The following is a 26,595-nucleotide window of genomic DNA, read 5'->3' as shown; positions in this document are numbered from 1 at the left end:
CCTGTACTGCGCTCCGCCACGCTACACTCAGTGGTGTATACACACTAACAGCCACACACACTCAATGACAAACACACAGACGTCACTGACAGACACAGACTCACTGATCTGACACACACTCATTCATTCATTGACAGACACACACTCAATCACAAACATACTCTCACTGATTTGACAGACACTCACAAACACACACACACAGACACACACATTCATACAATCATTCACAGACACACACAGACACATACACACACTCACATACACAGACACACACACTCACAGACAAACACATACACATACACACACTCACAAACACATACACACACTCACAAACACATACACACACTCACAAACACATACACACACTCACACTCACAAACACATACACACACTCACACATACACAGACACACACTCACAGACAAACACATACAGACACACACTCACAGAAAACACATACACACACAAAGACAAACACATACACACACACTGACAGACACATACATACACACACACACACTGACAGACACATACACACACACACACACAGACAGACACATACACACACTCACACATTTAGACAAACTCACACACACACTTTCAGACACAGACACACACAATCACAGACACACACACTTTCAGACACACACTCACAAACACATACACATACACACACACATTTAGACAAACACACACTCACACATACACTTTCAGACACAGACACTTTCAGACACACACACTCACAGACACACACACACACTCACACATACACTCACAGACACACACACTCACACATACACTTTCAGACACACACAATTAAATATTAATATCCACCCAGCCTCTCTACCTGGAGAGCTGGTGTGGATGTGTCCCTGGGGTCCAGTGGGGCTTCAGTGCGGCGGGCGGCAGCAGTTCTAATGAGAGGCGGCGAGGGAGCTCTAACCTGTCTGCTCTGCTGCCTCGCGGGCTGTCTACTGATGCCGGGAGCCGGAATATGACGTCATATTCCGGCTCCCGCAGCATTAGCACACGGCGCGCGAGGGAGCAGAGCAGACAGGTTAGAGCTCCCTCGCCGCCTCTCATTAGAACGCTGCCGCCAGCCGGGGGTCCAGAAGGTGACCTGGCAGGAGGGAGCGCTTCCCTCCTGCCGGTCACTGAAATCTGACGCCCCCAGAGCCGGTGCGCCCTAAGGCGGCCGCCTGTGCCGCCTTATGGACGCGCCGGCCCTGTATGGGTAGTACTCCGGACATCCCCAAGCCGATCCGTTGGGATCATACTGTGTATGCTGGCTTGGTTCTGGGGGAGCATTGTGGCAAACCTAGCCACTTTAGGTCATATTGCAGAACATTTAAAGGTTGTCTGAAAAATAGCTGTGTTAACCTGGTGTAAAAATGTATTCATGGGTTTTAGAATAGCGAGCATGCATAGGCTAACAGCCGTGAATAAAATTGTCAATTAACTCCTGGAGCTGTGAATAAAGTTGACTCCCTGAACTGTGTTTCGTCCGGTTACTGGGGGATTTGGGATATTGCCTTCTTTTCCAGCGCTTTACTTTGGATTACCTTCTATACCAGCGGAGATCTTGGGATTTAATATTGCAGCTCCGCTACACTTGATTTGATACCTGGTTTTTAAACGAGGTTTGTAAGGAATTGTTAGACTTCACATACAGAATCTGCAGTTACCATCATATTATATCGTATGACATTATTCATTTATGAATGTTTTTTTTCTGTAAGAATAGATAAACAGGGTTTTTCACTAAAGTGAGAATTGCTGCAGATTTTAAAGTGGATTTTATATTTAAAGGGACACGATAGTCACCAGAACATCTACAGCTTATTGTATTTGTTCTGGTGAGTAGAATCATTACCTTCAGGCTTTTTGCTGTAAACACTGTCTTTTCAGAGAAAATGCAGTGTTTACATTACAGCCTAGTAATAACTCCACCGGCCACTCCTCAGATGGCTGTTAGAGATCCTTCCTGTCTCAGTCTTGCCTAGTGTGCATCACAACATATCAGTGTATCCACCCTCTGCATGCAGACACTGAATGTTCCTCATAGAGATTCATTAATTCAATGTATATCTATGTGAAGATGCTGATTGGCCAGGGCTGTGTTTGACTTGTGTTGACTCTGCCCCTGATTTGCCTCCTTGACAGTCTCAGCCAATCCTATGGGGATGCATTGTGATTGGCTCAGAACAACACTTCTGATGATGTCAGCAGACAGCTTGCAGGTCTGAGGTAGACAGGGGCAGAGCCAGCAGCTTCAGGCTTGAATACAAGTACGATTTTACTATATTTAGGGAGGCAAGAGAGGGCCAGGGTGGCTAGATGGTGGTTTTAACACTATAGGGTCAGAAATATATGTTTGTGTTCCTGGCCCTATAGTGCTCCTTTAAGGCCAAATTGCCAAATTGCCAAATTGCAAACAGTATTGACTGGAAGAATGTTTCTCATTGATAGAATGAGAATGCTGTTAAATTGAGGCGTTACTGCTCCTTTAATAGTCCCTGGCACGGAGATGACAAGCTGGCCATGTGTCAAGGGATCCTGAAACAGAAGTAGCGATATGATGCAGTTTGTTTGTGTTATTAATGTTCTTGAAGAAGGCTGCGGGATCTTCCAACTTGTTCCCAGAGGAGAGTTTTCGTTCGGTTTTCGTTAACCTGCGGTGATAGATGTTCTGAGCCTGTAACCGCTGGATCTCAAAGCAACACTAACAACTTCTGAAACTTCTCAACCAAAGCTCGGGCGAATGGAGAATCAATGACTTGGGCTTCAGATCAAATTCCACCCGAGTGACAAACACTAATGGATAAAGAGACTAAACACTGAATAAACACACACTTTAAACATTATCGTATTTAATAATAGAAATACACACAGAACAATGATGCCAAATGGACCCCAGGGCAATGGCGCAAGCTGGCTCCCTAGATACATTGCAGGTTTCATTATAAAGAGTAATTTTAAATACGTATCATGATGGAATCTTATTTTGATCTGCAAATAATTGAAGCTATGGATATTTCCATCATAGGGGGATATGGATAGATAGGCAGACGAAGGGATAGATAGATAGACAGACAGACAGACAAGCGATGGAGCAACAGATGATCAGAGAGATAGATTGATGTGTTTCTTTGTTTGTTTCCAGTGGTTTCCACGGTAATTGACCAACTTCTTAGACCAGAACAGTTTGATAAATATCCCCCATTGTTTTATTTCTCTGTCTTGTTTCTCTATGCAGCCTGCCAGGTGCAAGGGACACAGCTTAAAGCAATAATACAGGGAGCCAAGATGGAGGCACCCCGCTGCTAGATTTAATTTAATTTTTCATATCTCACAAACACATATTTGTTAAACAAAAGGTAGAAGAAAAAAACCCAATAATCCTGGGAAGTGGCTGTTTTTCCTTTAAATGCAGAGCGTTGTTTGTGAAATATACCACTGGCGCACTGTCTATGAGCCACTTCTCTAAATCTTTACTGATCTTACGGGAAATGGAACATCTCTGTCACGCTGTATGTAGAAGTCGCAGTCCCTGCAGTGATGCAGTCGGGGTTATTCGCTAAACTCTTAAAATATTAGCAAATTAAATCCAAATGGTAATGGTGAGGCTAAAATAGCCTACATGAGCCATAGTCACACATGAATTATTTTAGCCTCTGTTTTGCCATTCACACTAAATATGTGTGACTTTGAGTCCCTGCTGCACTGATGTCCCTAAAACGCCACCCGAAATCTTCCATTTTTCAAAACCCAGAGCGTTACAATGCCCTCGGGGGCCATCAGTAAGCAGCAGGCACAAAAAGACTTATGTTCAGCGTCTTGGCATGCTGTTGGCATTACATAGGCCATCCTGCTAGTAGATTGCCAAGGGCCAAGTGATCATAAAAAGCCAAGTTAGGGACAAACGTCTCTGGAGGAGGAAGGGGGCAAGATGCCAGCGAGCAGTAAAAACAGCAGGTCCTGGGTTTGAATCCTACAAGGCCCTAACAATAGCACATGGCTTATGGCCAAGTCCTCATGCTCCACCCAGCCAGTGACAGACTTGTCCCAGACTGCATGTTAACCCTTAACGGTTCTCAGTGCAGTTAATCAAGCCTGCTACTAATTCATTATCCTGCTTACGCTATTCTTTGAACAAAAGCCAATCAGATTAATACATAAATGCAAATTATACAATTATACAATTATACAGCTATTGTATTAAATAAAAAAATTAGTTATGTTTTAGACAGATGCCAGGCGCTGTTGCTCTTACATATTCTGAGCTTCCTTAACTATAGTCTAAGGGCAATTTAATTTAACCCTTACATAAGGAAAGATGCCATGGTCTTACCCCTTTATGTAATAAACATGTGATGTACAGTATTTACCCATTCATGTGTCCTCTTCTTCCTCAAACACATTTCCTGCCCAGCTAATTCTTAAACAAATTGTCCCTATTCTAGCTCATTTAACCCCTTGAATGCCTGAAACACAAAGAAAGAATTTACTTAGTCTTCTAGAAATTCTAGAGATCCCTGATCCAGCATTATTTATCTATTTAAGTCTCCAACATACATTCCAGATAATTTAATAATCGTGTTTTTTCTTACACGCTAATTGATATTAATTAGTTAATTATAGTGATGTTAACCCCCAGCATGCTGGAAGGATATGTAATGCAATGCAATCACACATAGAATCCGTTGTCATTTGGAATATGATGCTGATTAGAGTTTTTAATATTATTATTATTATAATACATGGAACCATGTGACGAGTTTGATGTTCACAGTCAACTCAGCCCTTCATTTTATTTATGACTACCATTTATAAAGCTCCAACATAGTCCACAGCGCTGAACAATTGTGAAAAAAAACAATACAGTATACACAGACAAATACAAATAGAAGAAGGCCCTACCCGTTAGCTTACAATCTAAAGGTTCATCATTCCATGTTCAATAAAACAAGCTCAGCTAAGTTGGGAAATAAAACCTAGAACCCAGGACACACTTTTATTCTAGTGAAAATCTAAATGTACCCTTTTCTGGTTAAACCCTATCATATTATCATACGTATGATTTTAGCTAACATTAGGAACCTTTTCTAGAGTGCATTTTTTGCTACCAGCAGCCCAGCTTTCAGACTGTTTCCAGGTCAGCGGAGAAAATCCACGCCAGAGGATAGCCCTACTGCCTGTCTTGTCCTCCGTGACCTCGCTGCATCCTGAACCCTGGCCTTGTCAGACCAAGGCACCTGGTATAACACCCCCCTCTCCCAGACTCCCGGCAGAGGGAGTCTCTCTAAGTAGGGGCTCCCTCTGGAATACATTGTCTGACAGCTTCTAGAAACACTTATCTTCTTAAAGGAAACCAAACAGAAGCAGCTCTACAGCCATCAACACGACCTAACACAATGCACGGGGCCCTTCATAATTCACCATTAGTGAATGCAACTGTGCACTAAACTAAATGTCTTGCTATTCCCAAACACTTATTTTGCCGATTTCTCCCTCAAACATCCGTGCCTTCATTACTTTCACCTTAGAGCAGGGGTCAAACTCCGGCCCCCCAGATGTTGCTGAACTACAACTCCCATGATTCTCTGGCTATCTGTGTAATTCAAAGAATCATGGGAGATGTAGTTTAGCAACATCTGGGGGGCCGGAGTTTGAAGACCCCTGCCTTAAACGTTACTGGACTGTTTTTCTATCTGCTGATTCTTTATCCCATACCTCCCAAGTGTCCCTATTTAGGAAGGACAGTCCCTATATTGTACCCAAATCCATCTGTCTCTATTTTCTATATTAATGTCCTCTTTTTTATATATACTAATGTTCCTCTTTTCTAGGAGCTCCATGTTGTTGGTGTGTTTGCGTGTATAACAAAGCTCCACGGCACTAATACTCCCAGTAATGTGTATTTAAACTACAATAAATGTGTTTAGAAACCAGTCTGTGTAAGTAAGATTCATTGTTCTTATTTTAAATCACATTTTGGTCCCATAAACCATGAATCCCCTAATATTTCTGAGAACAGCTCCGCCCCTAGCCACACCTACACTCACACCCCTAGAAATTAAACTGTCCCTCTTTATCCATTTGAAATGTTGGGAGGTATGTATTCCCTACCTATATGGCCTCCTGCTATCCTGTAGAGCCCCGTCTTGCCTACATATTTTAGGTGCGGCCTTTGTCTGCCTTTTTGTCCAAAATGTAAATTAAATGAACCATTTAGCTCTGTATTGTCCAGTAATGGCTAACCTGTGGCACTCCATGTATTGTGCACTACATTTCCCATGAGCCCCAGGGAGCCATTTGGCTGGCTGAGGCTAATGGGTAATGTAGGTCACAGAAATTTGAAGCCAACGCACAGTCATCAATGCAATAGACTAGCAGATTCAGGCTAGCAGAATCGGTGACTTTTGGCTGAAGGAGTATGATGAGGGCTGAAATGCACAGCTGCTGGAGTGACAGGCATTGTCTGTTCCAGTGTAAGTGTGTGAGACATATGCATATACATAGAAAGGGGAGTGGTTTTACTGTGATGGAATTGGAGGGGGGACCATAGCCGAAGATGCAGCTGGAAGCAGTTACCATGGCGACCAGATAGAGAAAGGATGTGAGAAAGGAAGAGAAAGGGAGAAAAAAATAAAGACCGAAAAAGCAGAAGGAAAAATAAGGACACTGAATAACAATAAAGGAAGAGAACGAAGAGGAATGTCCGAATCCGGTGCGGGGGGCAGCTCTGTGTACGATACCAGCTCGCTGCTGCAGTATTGTAATGGTGAGTGCTCCGTATCTATCCATTCTGGGTCTCTATACATTTTATTCTTTCCAAAGGGCATATGTGAATTCTCTAGGGTTTGTTGGGGAGGAGGAAAATGAGAAACAGCCTGGCTGACTGTTAGGGGACAGCAGAGCCTGGTACCTAGACTATCTGATTGTAAGGGACGCCAAGCCCAGCACACAGTAATGGGCCTCTAAGCCTGCAGAACAAGTGATTTTGACATCTGTAATATCTTATTGGATTGAATGCTGGATTACAACTCCTAGTGTTAAAGGTGGAGGGTGGGATCAAAAAGGCGCCCTGTAGTATAGAGTCTAAAACCTCTGGGACTGTACGGTGAACGAAGAGAGCATGGTACAGGTCTCGGGTAAAGGGGGAGGGGTGATAGCATTCTATGGTGGGGGGGGGGGGGCACAACATGACACCTCTAGGATAGTGGAGAGAATTGAGCCTGGTACTGATCTACACAACTCTCAAACACTAATTAGTAATTAACTCAATGAAAACACATTCATCTATTAATTAGGAAATAGCACATTGTCTGTTCATGCTTGGCAATCACCGAAGATAGCCTAGGGGCACCTCTAACCGCTGGGTTACTCTCTTCGCAGATGATGGCCTCTCGGGTCCCAGTGCGATGGACACAGACGATCGAATCTCTAACCTGGAACAACGTCTCCAGCTCCAAGAGGACGAAATGCAGGTTCTGCGAGCGGCGCTCAGCGATGCCCTGAGACGACTGAAGGTTTGCGAGGAGAGAGGAGATCCCCTACGGGGGAGACAGGGTGAGGCACTGCTGGGTGCCAGAGCAGAAAACGGTCATTTTGTGCGGCTGTGCTCTGCAGGGGTAAAACAAGTTAGGAAGGTCTGGCACAGGATGCTGTATGATTTGTCACTGTGTGGACACTATGTAGGGCAAATAAGGTGAGGGGGTGCCTGGTACAGGAAGAGGAAGGGGTATGTCTATGTGATTGCGATGTGCTGGGAGACACTAAGTGGGGCAAATAGGGTTAGTGGTTTGTGAATAAGGGAGGAAAGGTATTCCTTTGTCATTGTGCAATGATGGGATAAGGGGTATTTCTGGGGAGTTGCTGTGTTGTAACAGTAAAAATAGTGTGTATATTGGGTTAAAACGCAATAAACAGTAGAATGCTACAATCACCTACGTGGGTCACTCCACCAAACATAAATAAGTGAATAAAATAGAAGAAGTGGTGAGGGCACACAAAATAAAAAATAACAAATTTGTTACCCCTATGTTCAATTAAAATCCTGTAAATTGCTGTGTTGTGTTGGGATTTCTGGGGGGAGTAGGGAGGTGGTTTAGAAATGAATGCTCCCTGAGCGTGGGGTATGAGGTATAAAAGACGAGTGTGGGAAGTCAATGAGATGCCACACTGAGAGCAGAGGGTTAATTGCCAAACAGGGGAAGCAGTGACAGGGAGCTGAGTGGCAAAACACAGATAACATATAGCGTGATAAACATGATTTACACACGCAAGTTGACTGGGGGTGAATAACCAACCACCAACCTGCCGAAATGTGCAATAGTTTTGTGTTGTTAAATTCCCCCCTTGATAACATTGTAAAGCGCTGCAGAATAAGTTGGCGCTATATAAATGCCAATAGTAGTAATAATAACAATAGATTAACTGGCATTACAGTCTCTCTAAGCCAGGAGACAGGCTTTGCATCATGGGAGATGTAGTACACAGCAGATAGATGTTACATGCCCCAGATTTACAGATGTTGCTGGCTTTATTCACACCACCCAACATTTCAAATGGGCAAATAGGGACACTTTTATAGCAATGTGACTGTGGGTGTGGCCAAGGGAGGGGCTGTTCTGAAACATTTGAGGTGACTTGTTGATGGCAAATTATACAATTAAAGTGTATTTTAGAACGAGAACAATCAATCGTATTCACACGGACTGGTTTCTAAACATAACTATTTTAGGAATCGTTATTATTATTATTATTGGCATTAGTGCCAACCGATTCCATAGCTCTTTATATTATTATTAATGGGAATTTAATAACAAATGAGATAAACTATTACAAATTTGGACATAAACAATAGGTTAATGAGGACCATGCTCAAACAAGGTTACATATCTATTGTATTGTATTTAAAGGGACACTGTAGGCACCCAGACCGCTTCAGCTAATTAAAGTGGTCTGGGTGCAGTGTCCCTATTGCACTAAGTGCTGCAACGTAAAACATTGCAGTTCCAGAGAAACTCTAATGTTTACATTGCAGCACTAAGTCTGCCCTCTGTGGCTGTCTATCAGATAGCCACTAGAGGGCTTCCGGAATCCAAACGGACCTTTGGTCCGTTATCTGACGCTGGACATCCTCACGCTCTGCATGAGGACCTCCAGCGTCAGACTTTCCTCATAGGAAAGCATTGAATAATCCTAATTTCGAGCGTGAGCATTGACGCGCATGACAATTAGGTCTCCCCCGGCAACGTCAGAGGAGCGTGGGCGGAACCTGACTCAGCGCCGAGGGACATCGGCGCTGGATTCAGGTAAGTGGCTAAAGGGGTTTTAACCCCTTCAGCGCCGAGGGAGGGGGACTCCTTAGAAACCTATAGTGCCAGGAAACCGGCTTTGTTTTCCTGGCACTATAGGATCCCTTTAATTATTCCATTGGAGCTCTGTTATACACTCAGCCACACCAACAATATGAAGTTCCTCGAAAGAATGACATTAGGATAGAAAAGCAGGACAGAGGGATTTGGACTCATAAAAGGGACTGTCCCTCCTAAATAGGGACACTTTAGAAGTATCAGTACCTCCTTCCATGCATTTCGTTAAAATTAAATTAAGACAAGTATTACTCTGCTCTAATATTTGCAATTTTTCAGAATGTCCATTTTGGTGAGCAACCCTGTAAATTGTAAAAATAATTCAATGTGGCTAAGTTCTAGGCTATTTCTAGGCTATTGTGGCCTAATTTAAGAAAGGCAATTATCAGTAAATAAGCTGGGTTTATAAAAAGCATATGACAGTTAACTGAACACAAAATTGCAAAATTCAGGCAAAAATAGCCACACTCTGACTACAGAAGAGTTGCAGAATTGTTCTAAATCAGGTGTTTTGGCTAACGTTTTGCAATTACGTTTCTAATGAACTACTATTCAGTGTTTTTTGACTAAACCATACAGTTTTTCAATGTATTTTCGTGTGTGTATATTCCAGGCCCCCATGTGGTGAAGCCCCCTCCTCGCTCTGCACAGAATGGTGTAGCCCCACGCCGAAGAAGTGGTCTTTCTACCTCCCCATCATCCCCCAAAAAGGGGGGTGCCCCAATCTTCACAAAGAGGTATTCTGCCTTTCTCTCTCTCCATTTAACCCTTTCTCTCTCACTCACACATTGGGGGAGATTTCCCGAAATAGTCTGTTCTAAAAGTAGTCCGGCTACTAAAAGTATAGCAATCATCGTGGAAACCAGTGAAAATATTGGGCATATAACTTTGGTGACACCTCTCCTTTTTAATTTTTTTTACACCACTTTTTGAAACAGGACTCTATGATAAATCTCCCCCTTTGTTTCTTTATAGTCTCAGACGCGCCCTCTCACCAGAGAGACTGTCCTTCCTGAAGCGAGATGGATCAGATGCCAGGAACCGATTGCTGGCATCTAGTGGTATAAGAAGAGACGGGTAAGTCTGAGACAGATAATTATACCCTGATTGATACATAACCATATAAAATATCAGCACTTATAAAATATCAGCACTTATTGGAAACCTGTGATTATGTGCCACTTGTTTGTGTTTACCCTTTGGAAACCTGTGCTCATGTGCCACTTTGTGCCAATTTTTGTGTACTTAGCAACACCTGCCATAATGTGCTACCAGAGTGTGTGATCTGGAACCGTGAGATTATACGCTGCTAGATTATCAGGGTTTTTACTAAAATAAGAATTGTCTGGAATTCACAGTGAGTTTAAAATTTAAGGCCGAAATAGCCAAACTGGAAAAATTACCCCAAGTGAGTTATGTTTCCAATTCAGCTACTTTGGCCTTAAAATGTGAAATTCAATCCTCACTGGTGTAAATTCCCTGTGTGTGTGTGTGTACTTTATGGAACACGACGATAACGTAATACTAGATTGTTCATTCTCCCTATAAAGCCTTGATCATCCGACACTACATTTGCTATATATTTTTTGTGTGTGCGATCATCTGAAACCTGTAATAATATCACAGACACTGAAATGCCCCAAATTCTTATTATTATTGGCAATTATATAGCGCCAACTTATTCCGCAGCGCTTTACAATATTATAAAGGGGGACATTTAACAATAAATGAGACAATTACAAAATGTTACAGGAACAATAGGTTGATGAGGACACTGCTCAAACAAGCAAAATGGTGACCAATTCCTGATATTGTGAAATTAGTGCGTGTCAGCAGAGGATGGGACCCCAATGTAATGCACAGACAAAGGGCAGATTGAGCCCTTACTGTGATGGAAATGGTATGATATAGAGACAGAGCGATATACATGGAGGGACAGCTGAATACACAGACCTGGGTTTGGCTGTGAGAAGGAGGGAGCTCTATACACAGTGGTCACATCTCCTATTACAAACAAACAATCTAGAACATACATGAACACACACACCCTCTACCGCAGGTGATTTAATTAAAGGGACAGTATTGGAAAATAAGACTTCCTGTTCTAAAGCAGCCCTGTCACGCTGTTCCCTTTTCTCGTTTTCCTTTCCTTACGCCCCTTGTACTCTAATGATTATACCCCCCTGCCTTCATTAATATTTATTATCATTAAATCCCTGGACCAGCCATTTTGTTCTCCTCTGTCCATGATGTCTGCTGTTGTCTCTTCTCTGACTGGCTGTGTGAGGCATTCATATGCTGCAAGGTTCCTCCATAATTAATGGCTTATTTTCCCTCTTGCAGCATTTGATTTCTACATACTACAGGATAACACGTTATTACATGCTACCCGTCAACATGTATAAGTTATACGTGTTCAGCAAAAATGTATTATTTGAACAAGAATTTACTTTTTTGCATTTAAACCAAAACAAACCAACAAACAAAATCCTAATATAAACTAGGGCAGAGATCTCAGTTTGAGTATTAACTTTTCCCCACAGACCTGCCATATAAACCACTCAATAATCCCCTGGGCCTAGTATATATTGGTAGGTGCAGGAGCAACCCCCAGCTATTATAAGGGTCACAGGGACCACTCATCCCTGCCTGATACCAGCAGTATACAGTTATAATTCTGAGCGAGCTCCTGTAATCTCCCCTCCCTGTCACAGATGGGATGGGTGTAACTCTTTTGAACATTTCTGATGGAGGGGGGGGGGAGTGTCTGTTTGCACTAGGAAGTGATGTCTGCTTGCTGAAACAGAGACACACAGAACCAGGCAGGATGAAGAAGGCAGCCAGGTAATTATTACTGAGTGTTTACTAAGAGCCCAGGGACCTCACTACCCCCATCACCCTCAGGCTGTTAAGTTACAGCAGTCAGCTGAATGATTGGTGTCTGTACTGCTGTAGTAAACTGTGTAGATACTTGTTTGTTTATTTATGTAATGTGATTGTCAGTAATATTGTTTCTGTTCTTGTTTTTTTGCAGTAAAAGCAAACAGGTGGTATTCTATCCAGGTGAGTCCCCAGACTGTATGTATAATGTGTGTGTGTGTGTGTGTGTACATTTTATTCGTTGATACACTGTCACATTTACGGCCCAAATAGTTGGATTGAAGTTGTTTTTATTTGGGTTTTTAGGACTTTGGCTGTAAATTCACTTTGAAGTCCTGACACTTCATTTCATACTTTATTGAATAACGCAGTTAATGTCTATAATATGGAGTACGTTTTGTATTGCAATGTATCTGTGGTTAGGATGATTGGCGTGTCCCTCCAAGTCTTATCTCCTTACCCCACCCTGATCTATACTGCAGTTCGGACTGACTGGTCTTATTCCAAAACCTTCCCTCCCACTTACACAGCATCACACGCTTTTACTATCATTTTATATAAATCACAAGATTACCGCAGATTTGTTCTGTATTTTTTTTCCCCCTCTTTGTTTATGCATCATTTGATCAGATTAGTTTGTTATAATTCCTTCCAGGGACGGGCAAACCATCAGATCTAAATCTGGGGGGGGGGGATTCTTTTCTGTTTCGACTGTTTTGATCTGACATTTCAAATCACTTCACGCTTCCCCACAACTCTCAGTTCAGTGAAAAAAGTCCCTTGTTACATTCATTATTTAACACCGACAGTTGTGCTAGTTGCACTGGCTGCTCTTTGTGTAATGATCCTTTGGACAGGTAGGATTTATCCAAATAAACTTGTGCAATGTATAATTTGCTGCTGTACTCTACCAGGCTGCCATATCGTGTTTCTAAGCACCATCACAACATTGTATGACTGCATAGAGTACCACGCACCCACTACCAGCTCTGTAAAAAATCCCCTGCAGCTCTAAGCCGGTCCTACAGAGCTAAAAAGAAGAGTTCAGCGCTGTTTATTGGTATATTAAATCCTCTGTATTGTTTTAAGACAATGGTAGCTTATTTCCCTGGTATGAGGTTGGTCCGTAGCTGCAGACAGCCTCACTAAACTGTTCATCAGCTGGTCTTTTCAATAACTATTATTTATTTTTATTATTTTTTTGAATCCTAATTTTGGTTCGAGATGATTTTTTTTTTCTTTTTCTTTTTTTTTTTTTTCTTTTCTTTTTTCTTAAATACAGTAATGCTTTTTATCCCGTCATTCAATCATTCACACTCAACACAGAGTAACCGTCAAGTTAGCATGAGTTGGTGAAATTGCAGTAGAATCTGACCCAACATGTCTGTCTGCTCAACCAAACAGAAAGTAAAAAAAAAATCATTAAGTTTCATTAAATGTTTAAAGGAACACCATAGTTTTAGAATACAAAGCTGTATTTCTAACACTATAGTGTCCCTCTGCCACTGTGCCTCCTCCCACCCCCGGCGAACAAAGGGTTAAACACTTTTTTTTTCACGTCCCTGATTCCAATGCTGAAGTCCCTCGGCACTGGATCATTCTCTGCCTCCTCCTATGTGAGCGATGGGGGAACCTAATCTGCATGTGCCGAGATCACAGGGATCATTAGCCTTCCCCAAAGGAAAACATTAAATTAATGCTTCCCTATCGGGACTTTTCAGATGCTGGACTTCCTCATGCAAATGGGAGACTGCCACAAGGGGCAGCCTTAACCTTACAATGTAAGTATTGCAGCTTCTCTGAAACTGCAGTGATTTACATTGCATGGTTAAGAGCACAGGGACACTGCACCCAGACCACTTCAACGAGATGAGGTGCCTATAGCGCCCCTTTTAATAAATTAGTTGTGAAATGACAGTTGTCCTCTAAAGGGACATGTGCGTAGGTAGATGGGACCCCGTGTAGTTAGGAACTCATTAATTCCCCCCTGCCATTTACCCGTCCTAAATAACGAGACTACAAATATACTTGGTGACAAAAACAGGCCACAGCTTTATTAAATAACAGATGTCATTAACGTCAACCTAAAACATATTAATGTAATATAAATTTATATAAACCACTTCTAACAGAGTACAACCGTGGCAACCTAATCCTAAAACCTGGGTGCGTGACCTCCCCCCTTCGTCCTAACCACCAAATGGCCTCTAACATGGCCTTACGTTAACGTAATGCTAACCACTAGCCGGCCATTAGCTCAGTGGGCACATCCGTTAACCCATACATGTAGCCGAGGTTAGGGGAGGGATCAACCCCAACTATCCATCTTCCCATAGACTGGTTGGCAAGGACTTTTATCTGCCCGCTGTGACAAGAATTGGTACATAAAATAAATGAACAACATCCACAGGGAACGGAGGGCGTGAAGCTGTTACCAAGCCAGTCCATTTAAGATGGCTGCTGCCTACTAAAATGCCTTCATATTTATATTGCCACCACCCCTTCTTCATTCCTCACCCCTTTCCTGAACGTCCCTACTATTACCCTATCTACACTCCCCTCACTCTCACATGTCCCTGTTCTGAATAGGCCTTGCCTGCTTCCTCTGGGTCTTTCTAGAGACCCCTAAAGCACTTGCTGAGTGGGTTTTTGTGTGCAGATAACAATAGAAATGATCACTTTAATAAATTAACCATGTTACATCACCCTAGCTGTCAATCAAAAAAACAGTCCTCAGCAGCTTTTGAAAGCTGTTTTTAGATGTACCCCAAGGGAAAAATTCCTTATTAAATGCACGCATGTTTTCATTGTGGGTACATCTGCTAAATCGTGATTTTGATATTTTTCTGTATTTGGACGGTAGAATGTGCCTTTAAGAAATGTTACACCAGTGATGCAGTCCAAATGAATACAATATCCATTTTATTTGGCTAGAATGCCAGATAAAATGCTGGGAATTCTCACACGTTCAGATGCCAAGCTGATGGTCTGTTCCCATTGGTCGATGTGTCAGGGCACGCCAACTGCAAAGCCTTTGTTCAGGGAATCGAAGTCACAAACTGTGAAAATGAGCTGAGTTGGGATTTATTTCAAGCTTGTTTGCGTTGGGCAAAAATGTGCAAATCCGTGGTCCGTTCTCCACGGTTAGCATTTTAGTAAATAAACCTTTAGTTTGCATTATTAGTGGCCGTCTCAGAGCTGTGTGAATACGTTGTATCTTACACATAGTGTTGTGTAGAGTTAGGAAAATGAACACACGTGGTTTATTTGTTTTTTTGTTTTTTTTTCCACAGAGGAGGGCGTGGTGAAGCTGTACCTGCGAGGACGTTCAGTCCCACTCTTTGTTCCTGACTCACTGGTTGCCTCGTACAGTCTTGAAACCAAGGGAGAACTTCCCCCCAAAGAACTACAGCTTGAATGGGTGTATCCTGCCTCTGTGTTATCATTCTGTCATCTTGACAGTGACTCTGGCATTCTAACTGTGGCTGATATGTATTAAAGGGACACTGCAGGCTTACACACATGTTGGATCACAGTTAGTTACACTGGGTGGGTTTATATTATTAAATGGACAATCCAGGCTCCCGTACATGTTAGATCACAGTTAGTTATACTGGGTGGGTTTATATTATTAAATGGACCGTCCAGGCTCCTGTACATGTTAGATCACAGTTATACTGGGTGGGTTTATATTATTAAATGGACAATCCAGGCTCCCGTACATGTTAGATCACAGTTAGTTATACTGGGTGGGTTTATATTATTAAATGGACCGTCCAGGCTCCTGTACATGTTAGATCACAGTTATACTGGGTGGGTTTATATTATTAAATGGACAATCCAGGCTCCCGTACATGTTAGATCACAGTTAGTTATACTGGGTGGGTTTATATTATTAAATGGACCGTCCAGGCTCCTGTACATGTTAGATTGCTGTTAGTTATACTGGGGGAATCTTTATTATTCAATGTATAGCCAAGGCTCACGTACATGTTGGATGACATTTGTTCACTTTGTGATACATCTTACTAAGTCAACAGTTTATCACTACAGCTTTGTATATGTACACCTGTTATGGCATCACCACCAATGAGAGGTCTCACTTGGTTAGTTTACCAACTATAGAACCTTCGCAAATCAAACTGTAAACTCAGATATGAGAAACAGACAAACCTTGAAAAATAAATACAAATCTAACAAGCAGTGCAATAATGACTGTTGATTTTCGAAGGAGCGCTTTTTTTCAGTTATCAAAAATAATTAATCAACAGGTTTACCTATTATCCTTGACATCTGATCTACAGATACGGGTATCGGGGGCGAGATTGCCGGAGTAACCTCTTTCTTCTGCCATCAGGGGAGTTGCTGTATTTCACAGCAGCCGTCTGTGTCCTGTACGACCCTGCTGCTGGCACTCAGCGACACTATCGTGGACATACTGATGACATCAAGAGGTCAGAAAGTGGTAGTCTTCAGATCAGAGGGCATCTTAAACTAAAAAAAGTGGAGGGCAGGGGTCCCATCACCACCCACCCCCCAATTCTTGCAGGTTTTATTAGTTTGTCAGAAGGGGAGGGGATTAATTTTGGGAGATGATTTGGGGTTGGGATTAAATAATAGTAGGAGGGGTAAAATATATCAAGGGATACACACTGTGCATGGGCGGGGTCTGACGTTTCCCCCACCTTCCACAGTCTGGCTGTCCACCCCGACTCAGTGACCATCGCCAGTGGGCAAGTGGCCGGAAACTCACAGGATGGGAAGGTGAGCTAATACTCCCAAGGGGTATTAGCAATGTATGTGCCCCGTTGGTATTTTGTTTATTCTTTCCCCTCACCCCCCTCCCTCTCTTGAGGTTTTGCCCCCTCTTGTCCCGTCGTAACAATCTCTCTATGTCTGTACTAAACCACTTACCTATTTATCTCTCCCAAATCACGTTATGATACCCCATTATTGCTGCCTTGGAAACCCAAATATGACTTAGTCTTTGTCTTGTAACAACTTTTTCTCTTGGTCCACTTACCTACAGTTCTTTAAATTTTCTGCTTTAATTATTCGGGCACCCTGAAGCCCAAACCTTGCAGTTCTATGTGAATGGTTGTAAATCTGTCCCTTGTCTGTTTCCTAATTCCCAGATCCTGCACTCGTTCAGTATGTATCATGTTGTGTCTGCTCCCAGCATTTAGTTTGACTGTCTCCTTAGGCTCTTGCTCCTCATGTCCGGATATGGCACTCGGTCAGCCTGTGTACTCTTCATGTGATTGGAGTCGGGAGTTTTGAGAGAGCGGTTACCTGCTTAAGCTTCTCCAAGGCTGTAAGTGCTACCGTCAGGTGTGGAGTTACACCGTGCCGGAGAGTGTGATACTTTGTGTAATCTCTCTGTCGTTTCCTTTTCTGGTGTAGGATGGTGGAAGCCATCTATGTGCATGTGATGAGTCTGGGGACCACGTTCTTTCTGTGTGGCAGTGGCAACGCGAGGTCAAAGTGACAGAGGTGAAGGTAAGTTCTCAAAGTATGTCAAAATGTTCTATATTCGAGCTTATGCCAGTGAAACTTATTTAAGCTTAAATTTCTTAATTTATCTTCCGAACACCTTCATTCCAAGGACTAGATATTTAAATATAAAATGCTCCATTCTGTTCACATCACCGGGGGTTCTCAGGCTATCAACTCCCTGTTTCAGATTTTCTTCTCAGTCCTATGTAGCCCTGCTTCCTCGCCTCCAGCTACAGTCCTGCCATTTGTTCTCACAACCTTTCTTCGTCTTCTCGTTGTACAACTTCATGATTCATTAATTCTCTCCCTCGCTCTCTCTTTTCTTGAGGTTTATTTACTAAACCGTGCATGTGTTGGATTGAAAATCAAATCGCAAAATTTAGCTAAGATTGTGGCGATTTAGGAAAAATTATCCAACTCTACCATAGTTACAGCTAGATTTTTCATTGTACTGCAGTTTGCTGTTCTGTAAATAAACCTTGTAAAATGATACATTCACGGACATGTTCAGTTTCTCTATGATGGTTAAGGCTCAAGAGGCAAAAGAATCTCCACGAAAAACCTGCAAAATTAAGCTATGAAGTTAAAAAAATAAATTCTAATCCTGCCTTCAGTCATAGATCATTGACGTTCCTCTTCTTTCTGTCCTCAGTGTTCCACGGAGCCAGTGCTCACTGCCATCTTTCATCCGACAGATCCTAATCTGATAATCACCTGCGGGAAGTCCCAGCTGTATTACTGGAGTCTGGAAGGAGTTGGAAGTGGAAATGCTACTCTGAGCAAGAGGCAGGGGGTATTTGAGGTAAGGGAGTGAGAACTGGGCTAGAAAAGTGATTAAAAGCTATAGCGAATGAGTGTAACGTTGGCCAAAATCAAGCATTCACTAGCAGCGAAATGTGATTATGCAAAGGCAACCAATATGTTGATAAGGCCCTTCCGTCAGGCGGGTACCATGTTGCAAATCGTGGACCATGACCTTGAAAGGTTTATTGCATACATTGTACATGCTGCTTTTACTGTACCAATCGCACATATGTCAATGTAGAATGGACGTACTGTTACATTTGAACTCCCCGCCCCCCCTCCCTTTTCTTTTCTTGAAATATGACAAAATTTAAATTGTCAAATTGAGAACTATATGTAAAATGAAAGAGACGGTCTACAAAAGGACCAGGAAGTTGTAGAAAAATGAAGTGAAGGGGCAGGATACATACTGAACAACTTTGAGAGAGAAATCCAAGAATTCTTATCATTCGAGGTTTTAAGGAGTAGGTTCTGGGATTACAGTGAGGGCATAGTAGAGTGAGCCCAATCAATGGCGTACACACAATCCATGGGGCCCCAGTGCAAAACTGATCTGTGCCCCCACCTCCTCTTCCCCCCACTCCCTCCCCCCGACAAACAGACATACATACATAGAGACACACACCAAGACACAAATACATACAAATAGACAGGCACACATACATACATACAAATAGACAGGCACACATACATACATACAAATAGACAGGCACACATACATACATACAAATAGACAGGCACACATACATACATACAAATAGACAGGCACACATACATACATACAAATAGACAGGCACACATACATACATACAAATAGACAGGCACACATACATACATACAAATAGACAGGCACACATACATACATACAAATAGACAGGCACACATACATACATACAAATAGACAGGCACACATACATACATACAAATAGACAGGCACACATACATACATACAAATAGACAGGCACACATACATACATACAAATAGACAGGCACACATACATACATACAAATAGACAGGCACACATACATGCACACATACATACATACATACATACAAATAGACAGGCACACATACATACATACATACAAATAGACAGGCACACATACATACATACATACATACAAATAGACAGGCACACATACATACATACATACATACAAATAGACAGGCACACATACATACATACATACAAATAGACAGGCACACATACATACATACATACATACAAATAGACAGGCACACATACATACATACATACATACATACAAATAGACAGGCACACATACATACATACATACATACAAATAGACAGGCACACATACATACATACATACAAATAGACAGGCATACATACATACAAATAGACAGGCACACATACATACATACATACATACATGCATAGAGATAGGCATACAGACAGACAGATACACGCACACACAATGCTTAAGTCGCTCTCCTGTTTCCTCCCTTTTAGGTGCAGGAGGGTGACTTTCCCTGGGGTCCAGTGGTGTTTCAGGTTGATGGAAGTCAGAGTTCCCACTCTGACTCCCTCTGCTTCCTCCCACGCGGGCTCTGTGTGATTGCAAGGAGGGGTGACCGGGGCAGTCACTTCCTCCCAGCGTGTGATGTCATCCCAAGGGGCCCGGTCGCGCTGTTAAAGTGTCGAAGCGCTGACCGGGCCACCTGAAAATCCATCTCCACTGGGTGGCCCTAACAGCATGGGCTGTAACTACTGGATGAGATGGACTTCAGGAAGCTGGTGATTGAGCAAAACCTAAAATGGGATCGTCGGGAGGTGGTGCGACCTGCAGGAGAAGCTTGGCTTGCTGAGGTTCACACTAGATGAATTATGTGATTTGACCATTTACACTCTATTTCCACAGAAACACGAAAAGCCACGGTTTGTTCTCTGCGTGGCATTTGCTGAGAATGGAGATGTCGTTACAGGAGATTCCAACGGGAACCTTTTTGTTTGGGGTAAAGGTGAGTAGAAGATGGGATAGAGCTGATATTATTTAAATGTTTCGTCTGTCTCCAGTCTTGCAATTTAAGACACCATATTCACATACAGTTTGATCCTCTATATCCCCCTCCTTTCTATCATTCAGGCACTCACAGGATCTCCCAGGCAATCACCGGAGCCCACGATGGAGGGGTGTTTGCTCTGTGTGTGTGCCGCGATGGGACGCTCTTATCCGGAGGAGGGAAAGATGGACGAGTTATTCTATGGGACAGAGATTACAAGCGAGTGCAGGAAACACGGGTATGAAAAAGAGAGGGGCAGGGAGGTTTAAGAGGTGAAATCTAACTGGAAATAACGAAAAGGTGTTTTTTGGGAGCAGGAGAATGTATCACTGATAAAATCCTTTCTAGATCCCAGAGTGTTTTGGGCCAGTCCGGACCATCGCCGAGAGTCGAGGAGGAGAGACGCTTTATGTTGGAACCACCAAGAACTGTGTGATGAGCGGCAACTTGGAAAGTGGACTAACTTGCTTAATACAGGTACCGTGTGAGATCTGGAGTCTGAGTGTGAAAATCAAGCAGAAATACTGGTGGTAAATTCATAGACTCTACCTTTTAAACAAAAACAAAAAAAAACACAAACTGTCTGACTGCCTGAGGAACTCATTTGCTTTGAAGAAATTGGTCCAGGTACCAGAGCTGAGGTTTATTCTCCCTAGCTCCTTGGTGTAAGCCAGTAGTAGGCACTAATGTCCATTAATTGTCTGATACATTTCAGAATGTTAACATCCCTTAGTGTCTTGGTATTCTCAAATCAATCATTGCCAGGCACATAAATTGACTTTTCTATGTGGTTAGGAAAATACGGTTGCCATGGTGATCAATAAATGATAAAAAAAAAAAAATAATAAATAAACCTTGCCACTTATATTTGCATACCAGAAATATAAAACATATTTGTCTTATATGAATACAAGTATTGCAAGGCATTGATAGGGTTATTCACTTCAAGTTAAAATGCAAAGTGAATTTCTCATTTAAGGTCAAAATCACCAAACTGGAAAATAAATTCCGTCCGGTATGCCTCAAGTTCAGCTACTTTGGCACAAAATTTGAAAATGTCTTTAGATACTTTGGTGAATAACCTTATGAGTGATCATCCTTTTGGAAACAAAATGGTTTGAACAAATGTAATTCTTTGTATAAGGGCGTTTATTGGTTCTCTTTGAATACGCGACTCGATTCTGATAGTGACGCTGTTCATTAAGCAGATACTTATTTTTCTCTTGCTTAGGGTCACACAGATGAGCTATGGGGTCTCGGGTCTCACCCCTCCCAGGATCTATTCCTGACCTGTGGACATGACAAACTAGTTCATCTCTGGAATAGTAAAGACCATCGTCCAGTCTGGACCACCACCCTGGAGGTAAGAGTGCAACACACTGAGTATGTTGTTGTTGTTGTTGTTGTTTTCGCCAACAGATTCCGTAGCGCTTTACAATATTATGAGAGGTGGGATTTAACTATAAATAGGACAATTACAAGAAAATTTACAGGAACAATAGGTTCAAGAGGACCCAGCTCAAACGAGCTTACAGTCTATAAGAGGTGGGGTGTAAAACACAATAGGACAGGAAATGGCAATCAAATAGGGTGGGAGTGAAGCAGAGCTGGAGGAGAGAGTAGAGTGCTGCCCTTTAGGAGAGAGCAAGAGACAGGTATGTGAGGTTACTCTGGGAGGCCATAAGTTTTCCTGAAGAGATGGATTTTAAGGCACTTCTTAAAAGATTGGAGACATGGGGAGAGTCTGATGGTGGTAGGCAGGCTATTCCATAGGAAGGGAGGGAGGTATGTGTGTGTGTATATGAACCCAATAATTCTTAAACTTGTACAAAAATGTGTTTCGCCAGTTTGTCTGATTCAAATTCCTTGTTTGTTTTTTTGTAGTTTTTTTTTAATTCTTTATTTTTTTTCTGTGCAAGAAATGTACAGGCTTATGTGAAGTGCCACAACAGCACGCATAGATTAAACAGTACACATTCAATTTGGCACGTGGGATCTGCACATTTTTTGTTAGTATGTTAGAACAACTGGACGCAAGACAAATAAAATCATTGCTTTGAACTGACAGTAAGTACCATTCAGGGGTATACAGTATTCGTGTGCGCCATAGGTTATAGGCTGGATTTTGCGATAGGGGACAAACGGGCACACGGATTATGGGTTAATGTCGCTTGTCAAAGGGTTACCTCCAGTCTTGTTATTGGTGGGAGTGATGAGCAAAAGTAAATACAAACAAGATATAAACATAGTTTAAATGCGCTCTATATATAGATAAACACAAAAATAATTCAGCGCTAGTAATCACAAAATTAGTCAAGGTAGGCAGCAACCCAAATGAAGGAAAACCCCTCAAGTCCTTCAGTGGATAAATACAGATGGGGAAAAAAATATGAAAGGGCTGCGCCAAACGAGGGTAGATAGTCCAGTAAAATATTGCAAGGGTGCCAGTAGATGGTCTGGGATACTTGATAGAGTTCCTCTGTGGAGGTGGATGCGTCTAGTGTTGACCGTTCCGTATATGCAAATACAAGAGAGGTAGAGGCGACTAATGGTATAGTATGTAAAGTTCAGGGTGTGATAGGTAACAAAAAGTAGAGAACTCACATTCAAGAGAGCTATGGTCAGCTCTGGTGTGGATTGCGTACAGCGGTATAATCCCCGCTTATGGGATATGAAGGGAGGGGGTCTCCGTCAACACCGTCTGGTAATCCAGAACTCGGAAGAGAAAGATAGAAAGCAACAATAGTGCTCTCAATTTTGATGTGGTTCAATGTGCAGATCAGAAGAGAAAGGTAAAGAACTCACATTTGAGGGAGCTATGACCAGCTCTGGTGTGGATAGCGTACAGCGGTATAATCCCTGCTTATAGGATATATACTGTTTAGTAGTAGGACACACCTCAGGTACTCAGTTCTCTGTAGGTAAGAAAGAGGGAGTCCGCAGGAACTTGGAACTGGCTGTAAGATTGCAAGGTATACTGAAACCACTGGGTCTGATGGTATAACGTCAGCTACCATTCACCCAAGTCTCAGCATATTACGGCAGCTTTACAGTTCAGTATGGATTAGGTATGGGCATGGTGTCCTTGTATGCTATGCTTGGGGCTGTTTGGATAGTCCAACTAAGCTTATTCAGCTGATGCCCCTGCGTGAGGCCAGTGCCATCGGGTCCGCCGGTGTTGCCGCTGGGTGCTGATCCCGTGCGTCCCAGGAGTGTAGTCCGTGAGACTGGTCAGTGTCATGGCAAGCTTTGTGAGTGTCGTGAGGGTTTCCTCTGTGCTGGTTTAGAGTTGTTTGTGCCGCTGGGTGGAAGGGTGACGGGTGCGTAGACGGGTACTACTCTGAGACTTGGGGTCGTGAGCGCTGCTGTCCGAGGGCCCCTGTGCTGTTTCCCGTCGGGCCAAGCTTCGGTGTTGCTTCCGTCTGGAGGCTGCTCGTGAGTTACAAGGTGGGTTCCCCTGCAGATGGCGCCGGGTAGCAGGGTGTATCCACGCCTTTACTTCTCTCATCGCGTGGCCGACTGAGGTTTTTCCGTGGCGCACCGGTACCGGACTGGTATCGTTTAGTTTGTCATGTTGCTCTGTGTCTGTTCCCGGTCACTTTGTGCCTCCAGCGTAATAATGTTGCTCGGTTTTAGCTCACGTTTGCCAATTGTTGCAGGAGCTCCTAGGACATGCGGCTGGCCATCTTGGCTGTCAGGCCCCGCCCACCTCAAATTCCTTTTTAGTTTACGCCTAAACAAATATACTCACTTTGTTGTTGAATAATTCATTAAATAAGACTCGACAAACTCTGGCTTCATTTTTATATTTTTCCAGTCAAGTAAAAATGAAATCTGTTTTTATCCGGATTCATTCATCAATATTTAAGGTTTTCCATAGATTATGCATTTATATACAGTATAACAATAAAAAAATTTCACTCTTCTTGTGTTCCTGCTAATTCTCCTGGGTCTGCAGTAAGCTCTGTCCAGGTGACCTCCGGCAGGGAATTATGGGATATATACTGGAGTATTTTACAGCGGTTAAGATAATCAGATAATGTAATCAACAGCGGTTAAGATAATCAGATAATGTAATCAACAGCGAATCAAAAACTTCATTGCAGAGTTTGGGCTGATTTAAAAAAAAATAAATGATTTCATGCATTGAAATATTGAATGCTAATATATATTTATTCTACCTGGCTTTTTTTATTTTTTTGCTTAGTTTTTCCTTCACATTTTCCAGTCTGTGAAATAACCCTATTGAACACCTTGCGGAGAGAGTAGTGTGGTCAGTGTATTATTTTGTGGTGCTACAATGCAATATTTTGATCCCTTAGAATTGAGATTTATTAGTGCACAACCCATGTTTAAAGATTAAATATTGCGTGGCTTCCTGTGATGATCGATCGTGGTATTTAAAGGCATCATTGGTGCCAAGCGAGACTATCTATCTGGTGGCTGAGCTCCAGAAAGTGATGATGTAAATCGGGCCTGCACAGGAGAAGAATACTTTAAAACTGGATGAAATGGCGTAATTTATTAACCACACTTATAACCACACTAATGTCTGAAAGTGTTAAACAAGAATAATACTTAGAGGAACTAAACGTTTTGTCTCAGACAGCAGTTTGAGATTTTTTGGGAGGGGGTGGGGGTGGGGGTCGTATTATCCGGTGTTGATTAAAAATGTGTGTGGTGTTTATAATGTGTGCGTGCATGTCATTGATGCATTGACTGCAATATGACACTAAGGCCCCAGTATGTTTCCACGTTTTGGCTACCTGGGTAAAAACCAAGAGAATTTCCGTGAAGGGGAAGCAGAGAGGGAGCCTAACGCAGTTTATAATGCTGCTATAGGGGCTAAGAGAAGCTAAGAGTTTTGGTATATTTTTATGTGCCCAATAATGTCCAAAGGGACAATTTCTTAGAATAACAGTTGTAGGTACATTGATGTTTCTCACTAGACCAGGAGGGGGAGCTATTTCTAGCTCTCTGTCCCAGAGGGCCAGTCCAGGCCTAGAGATTGCAGACAACCAGGCCAAGCACACGCTTACACAGTGCTGAGCTAATAAAAGCACTTCACGTTCTGACTGCGTTCTCACTCCGGCAGTGCTGTGCCAGAAGGCATCCCAAAGCACCTACACCTATTTTTAGTCACTCAAACCACAACAAAGTTGGTGAGTGAAAGCTGGATAGCAGGTAAGTATGTTGTTTAAATAACTGTTACGTTTAGCTGGACCAGCACTAAATGTACATATATATATATATATATATATATATATATATATATATATATATATACACACACACACGTCTCACAACTAGAAACAAAGTAAGAAAATGCCTTATAAAGCTTCTCCACTAACTAATCATGGGAGCGTAGGGTCATCCAGTAAATTGCTTACTAATTGCTACTAATGGTAGCTTTATTAGATTGCTTGTTTTAGCCCAGGATTTGCCCTGTCCCCAATCTAGATTAATACAGATATACCAGGGTGAGAGTAAATGCCTTATTGGTGGGTGTGTCCAAGACCAATCGACACAATATCTAAGGAGTAACGATACTGATTGTTGGTTTTTAGAAGAATCGGAATGGTGGTCTGTGTTGGATTGTGCAAAGATGTCTTCCTGCAGTGCGAGAACACATTGTGTTTACTAATCTATTCCTATCCCTGCAGGATCCTGCTCGGGCTGCTGGGTTTCACCCATCTGGTGGTGTAGTAGCTGTGGGGACCTCTACTGGAAGGTAAGTGGAAGTAGGCACATCGTATAAAATGAGGGTTAATTAAAGAGTGGTGCATTGTGCAAGCAAGTTTTATTGATAAAATCACTTTTCTACCTCTAGTATACATGTATTCACTGTTAACATTCAGAATGCAGTATGTGCCTGGCTAGATGGCAATAGGTACTACAGAAAATATTATACAAGGTCATTTTACCATTACATCCACAAGAAATTCATCAATAAACTGTTCAGTTATTTTTATTAAAAAAACCTCTCAAGTTGCCAAGACCACTTCATCTT

At 42.4% G+C, this 26,595-nt stretch overlaps 1 protein-coding gene across 2 annotated transcripts in view; it reads left to right on the top strand.

Annotated features, from left to right (window-relative positions):
• The first annotated feature begins 6,607 nt into the window (after positions 1 to 6,607).
• EML2 (EMAP like 2) overlaps positions 6,608 to 26,595 on the top strand; it is a 39,647-nt gene continuing 19,659 nt past the window's right edge. The window contains exons 1-16 of one of the 2 annotated variants that reach the window (XM_063431782.1): positions 6,608 to 6,783; positions 7,398 to 7,571; positions 9,993 to 10,116; positions 10,355 to 10,456; positions 12,414 to 12,442; positions 15,553 to 15,682; positions 16,564 to 16,713; positions 16,954 to 17,023; positions 17,463 to 17,573; positions 17,663 to 17,758; positions 18,408 to 18,557; positions 20,444 to 20,543; positions 20,669 to 20,823; positions 20,934 to 21,062; positions 21,817 to 21,948; positions 26,249 to 26,316. In XM_063431782.1, coding sequence (XP_063287852.1) covers positions 6,717 to 6,783; positions 7,398 to 7,571; positions 9,993 to 10,116; positions 10,355 to 10,456; positions 12,414 to 12,442; positions 15,553 to 15,682; positions 16,564 to 16,713; positions 16,954 to 17,023; positions 17,463 to 17,573; positions 17,663 to 17,758; positions 18,408 to 18,557; positions 20,444 to 20,543; positions 20,669 to 20,823; positions 20,934 to 21,062; positions 21,817 to 21,948; positions 26,249 to 26,316 — 1,787 coding nt within the window. In that variant the 5' untranslated portion in view covers positions 6,608 to 6,716. Of the gene's footprint in view, positions 6,784 to 7,397; positions 7,572 to 9,992; positions 10,117 to 10,354; positions 10,457 to 12,137; positions 12,224 to 12,413; positions 12,443 to 15,552; positions 15,683 to 16,563; positions 16,714 to 16,953; positions 17,024 to 17,462; positions 17,574 to 17,662; positions 17,759 to 18,407; positions 18,558 to 20,443; positions 20,544 to 20,668; positions 20,824 to 20,933; positions 21,063 to 21,816; positions 21,949 to 26,248; positions 26,317 to 26,595 lie in introns of those variants that run through there. The other variant, XM_063431783.1, reaches the window with a different exon arrangement.

This window comes from Pelobates fuscus, chromosome 9, assembly GCF_036172605.1.
Source record: "Pelobates fuscus isolate aPelFus1 chromosome 9, aPelFus1.pri, whole genome shotgun sequence".
Classification (NCBI taxonomy): domain Eukaryota; kingdom Metazoa; phylum Chordata; class Amphibia; order Anura; family Pelobatidae; genus Pelobates; species Pelobates fuscus.
Note: the sequence above shows the minus strand (reverse complement) of the source record. Positions and strands in the feature narration are given on the sequence as shown.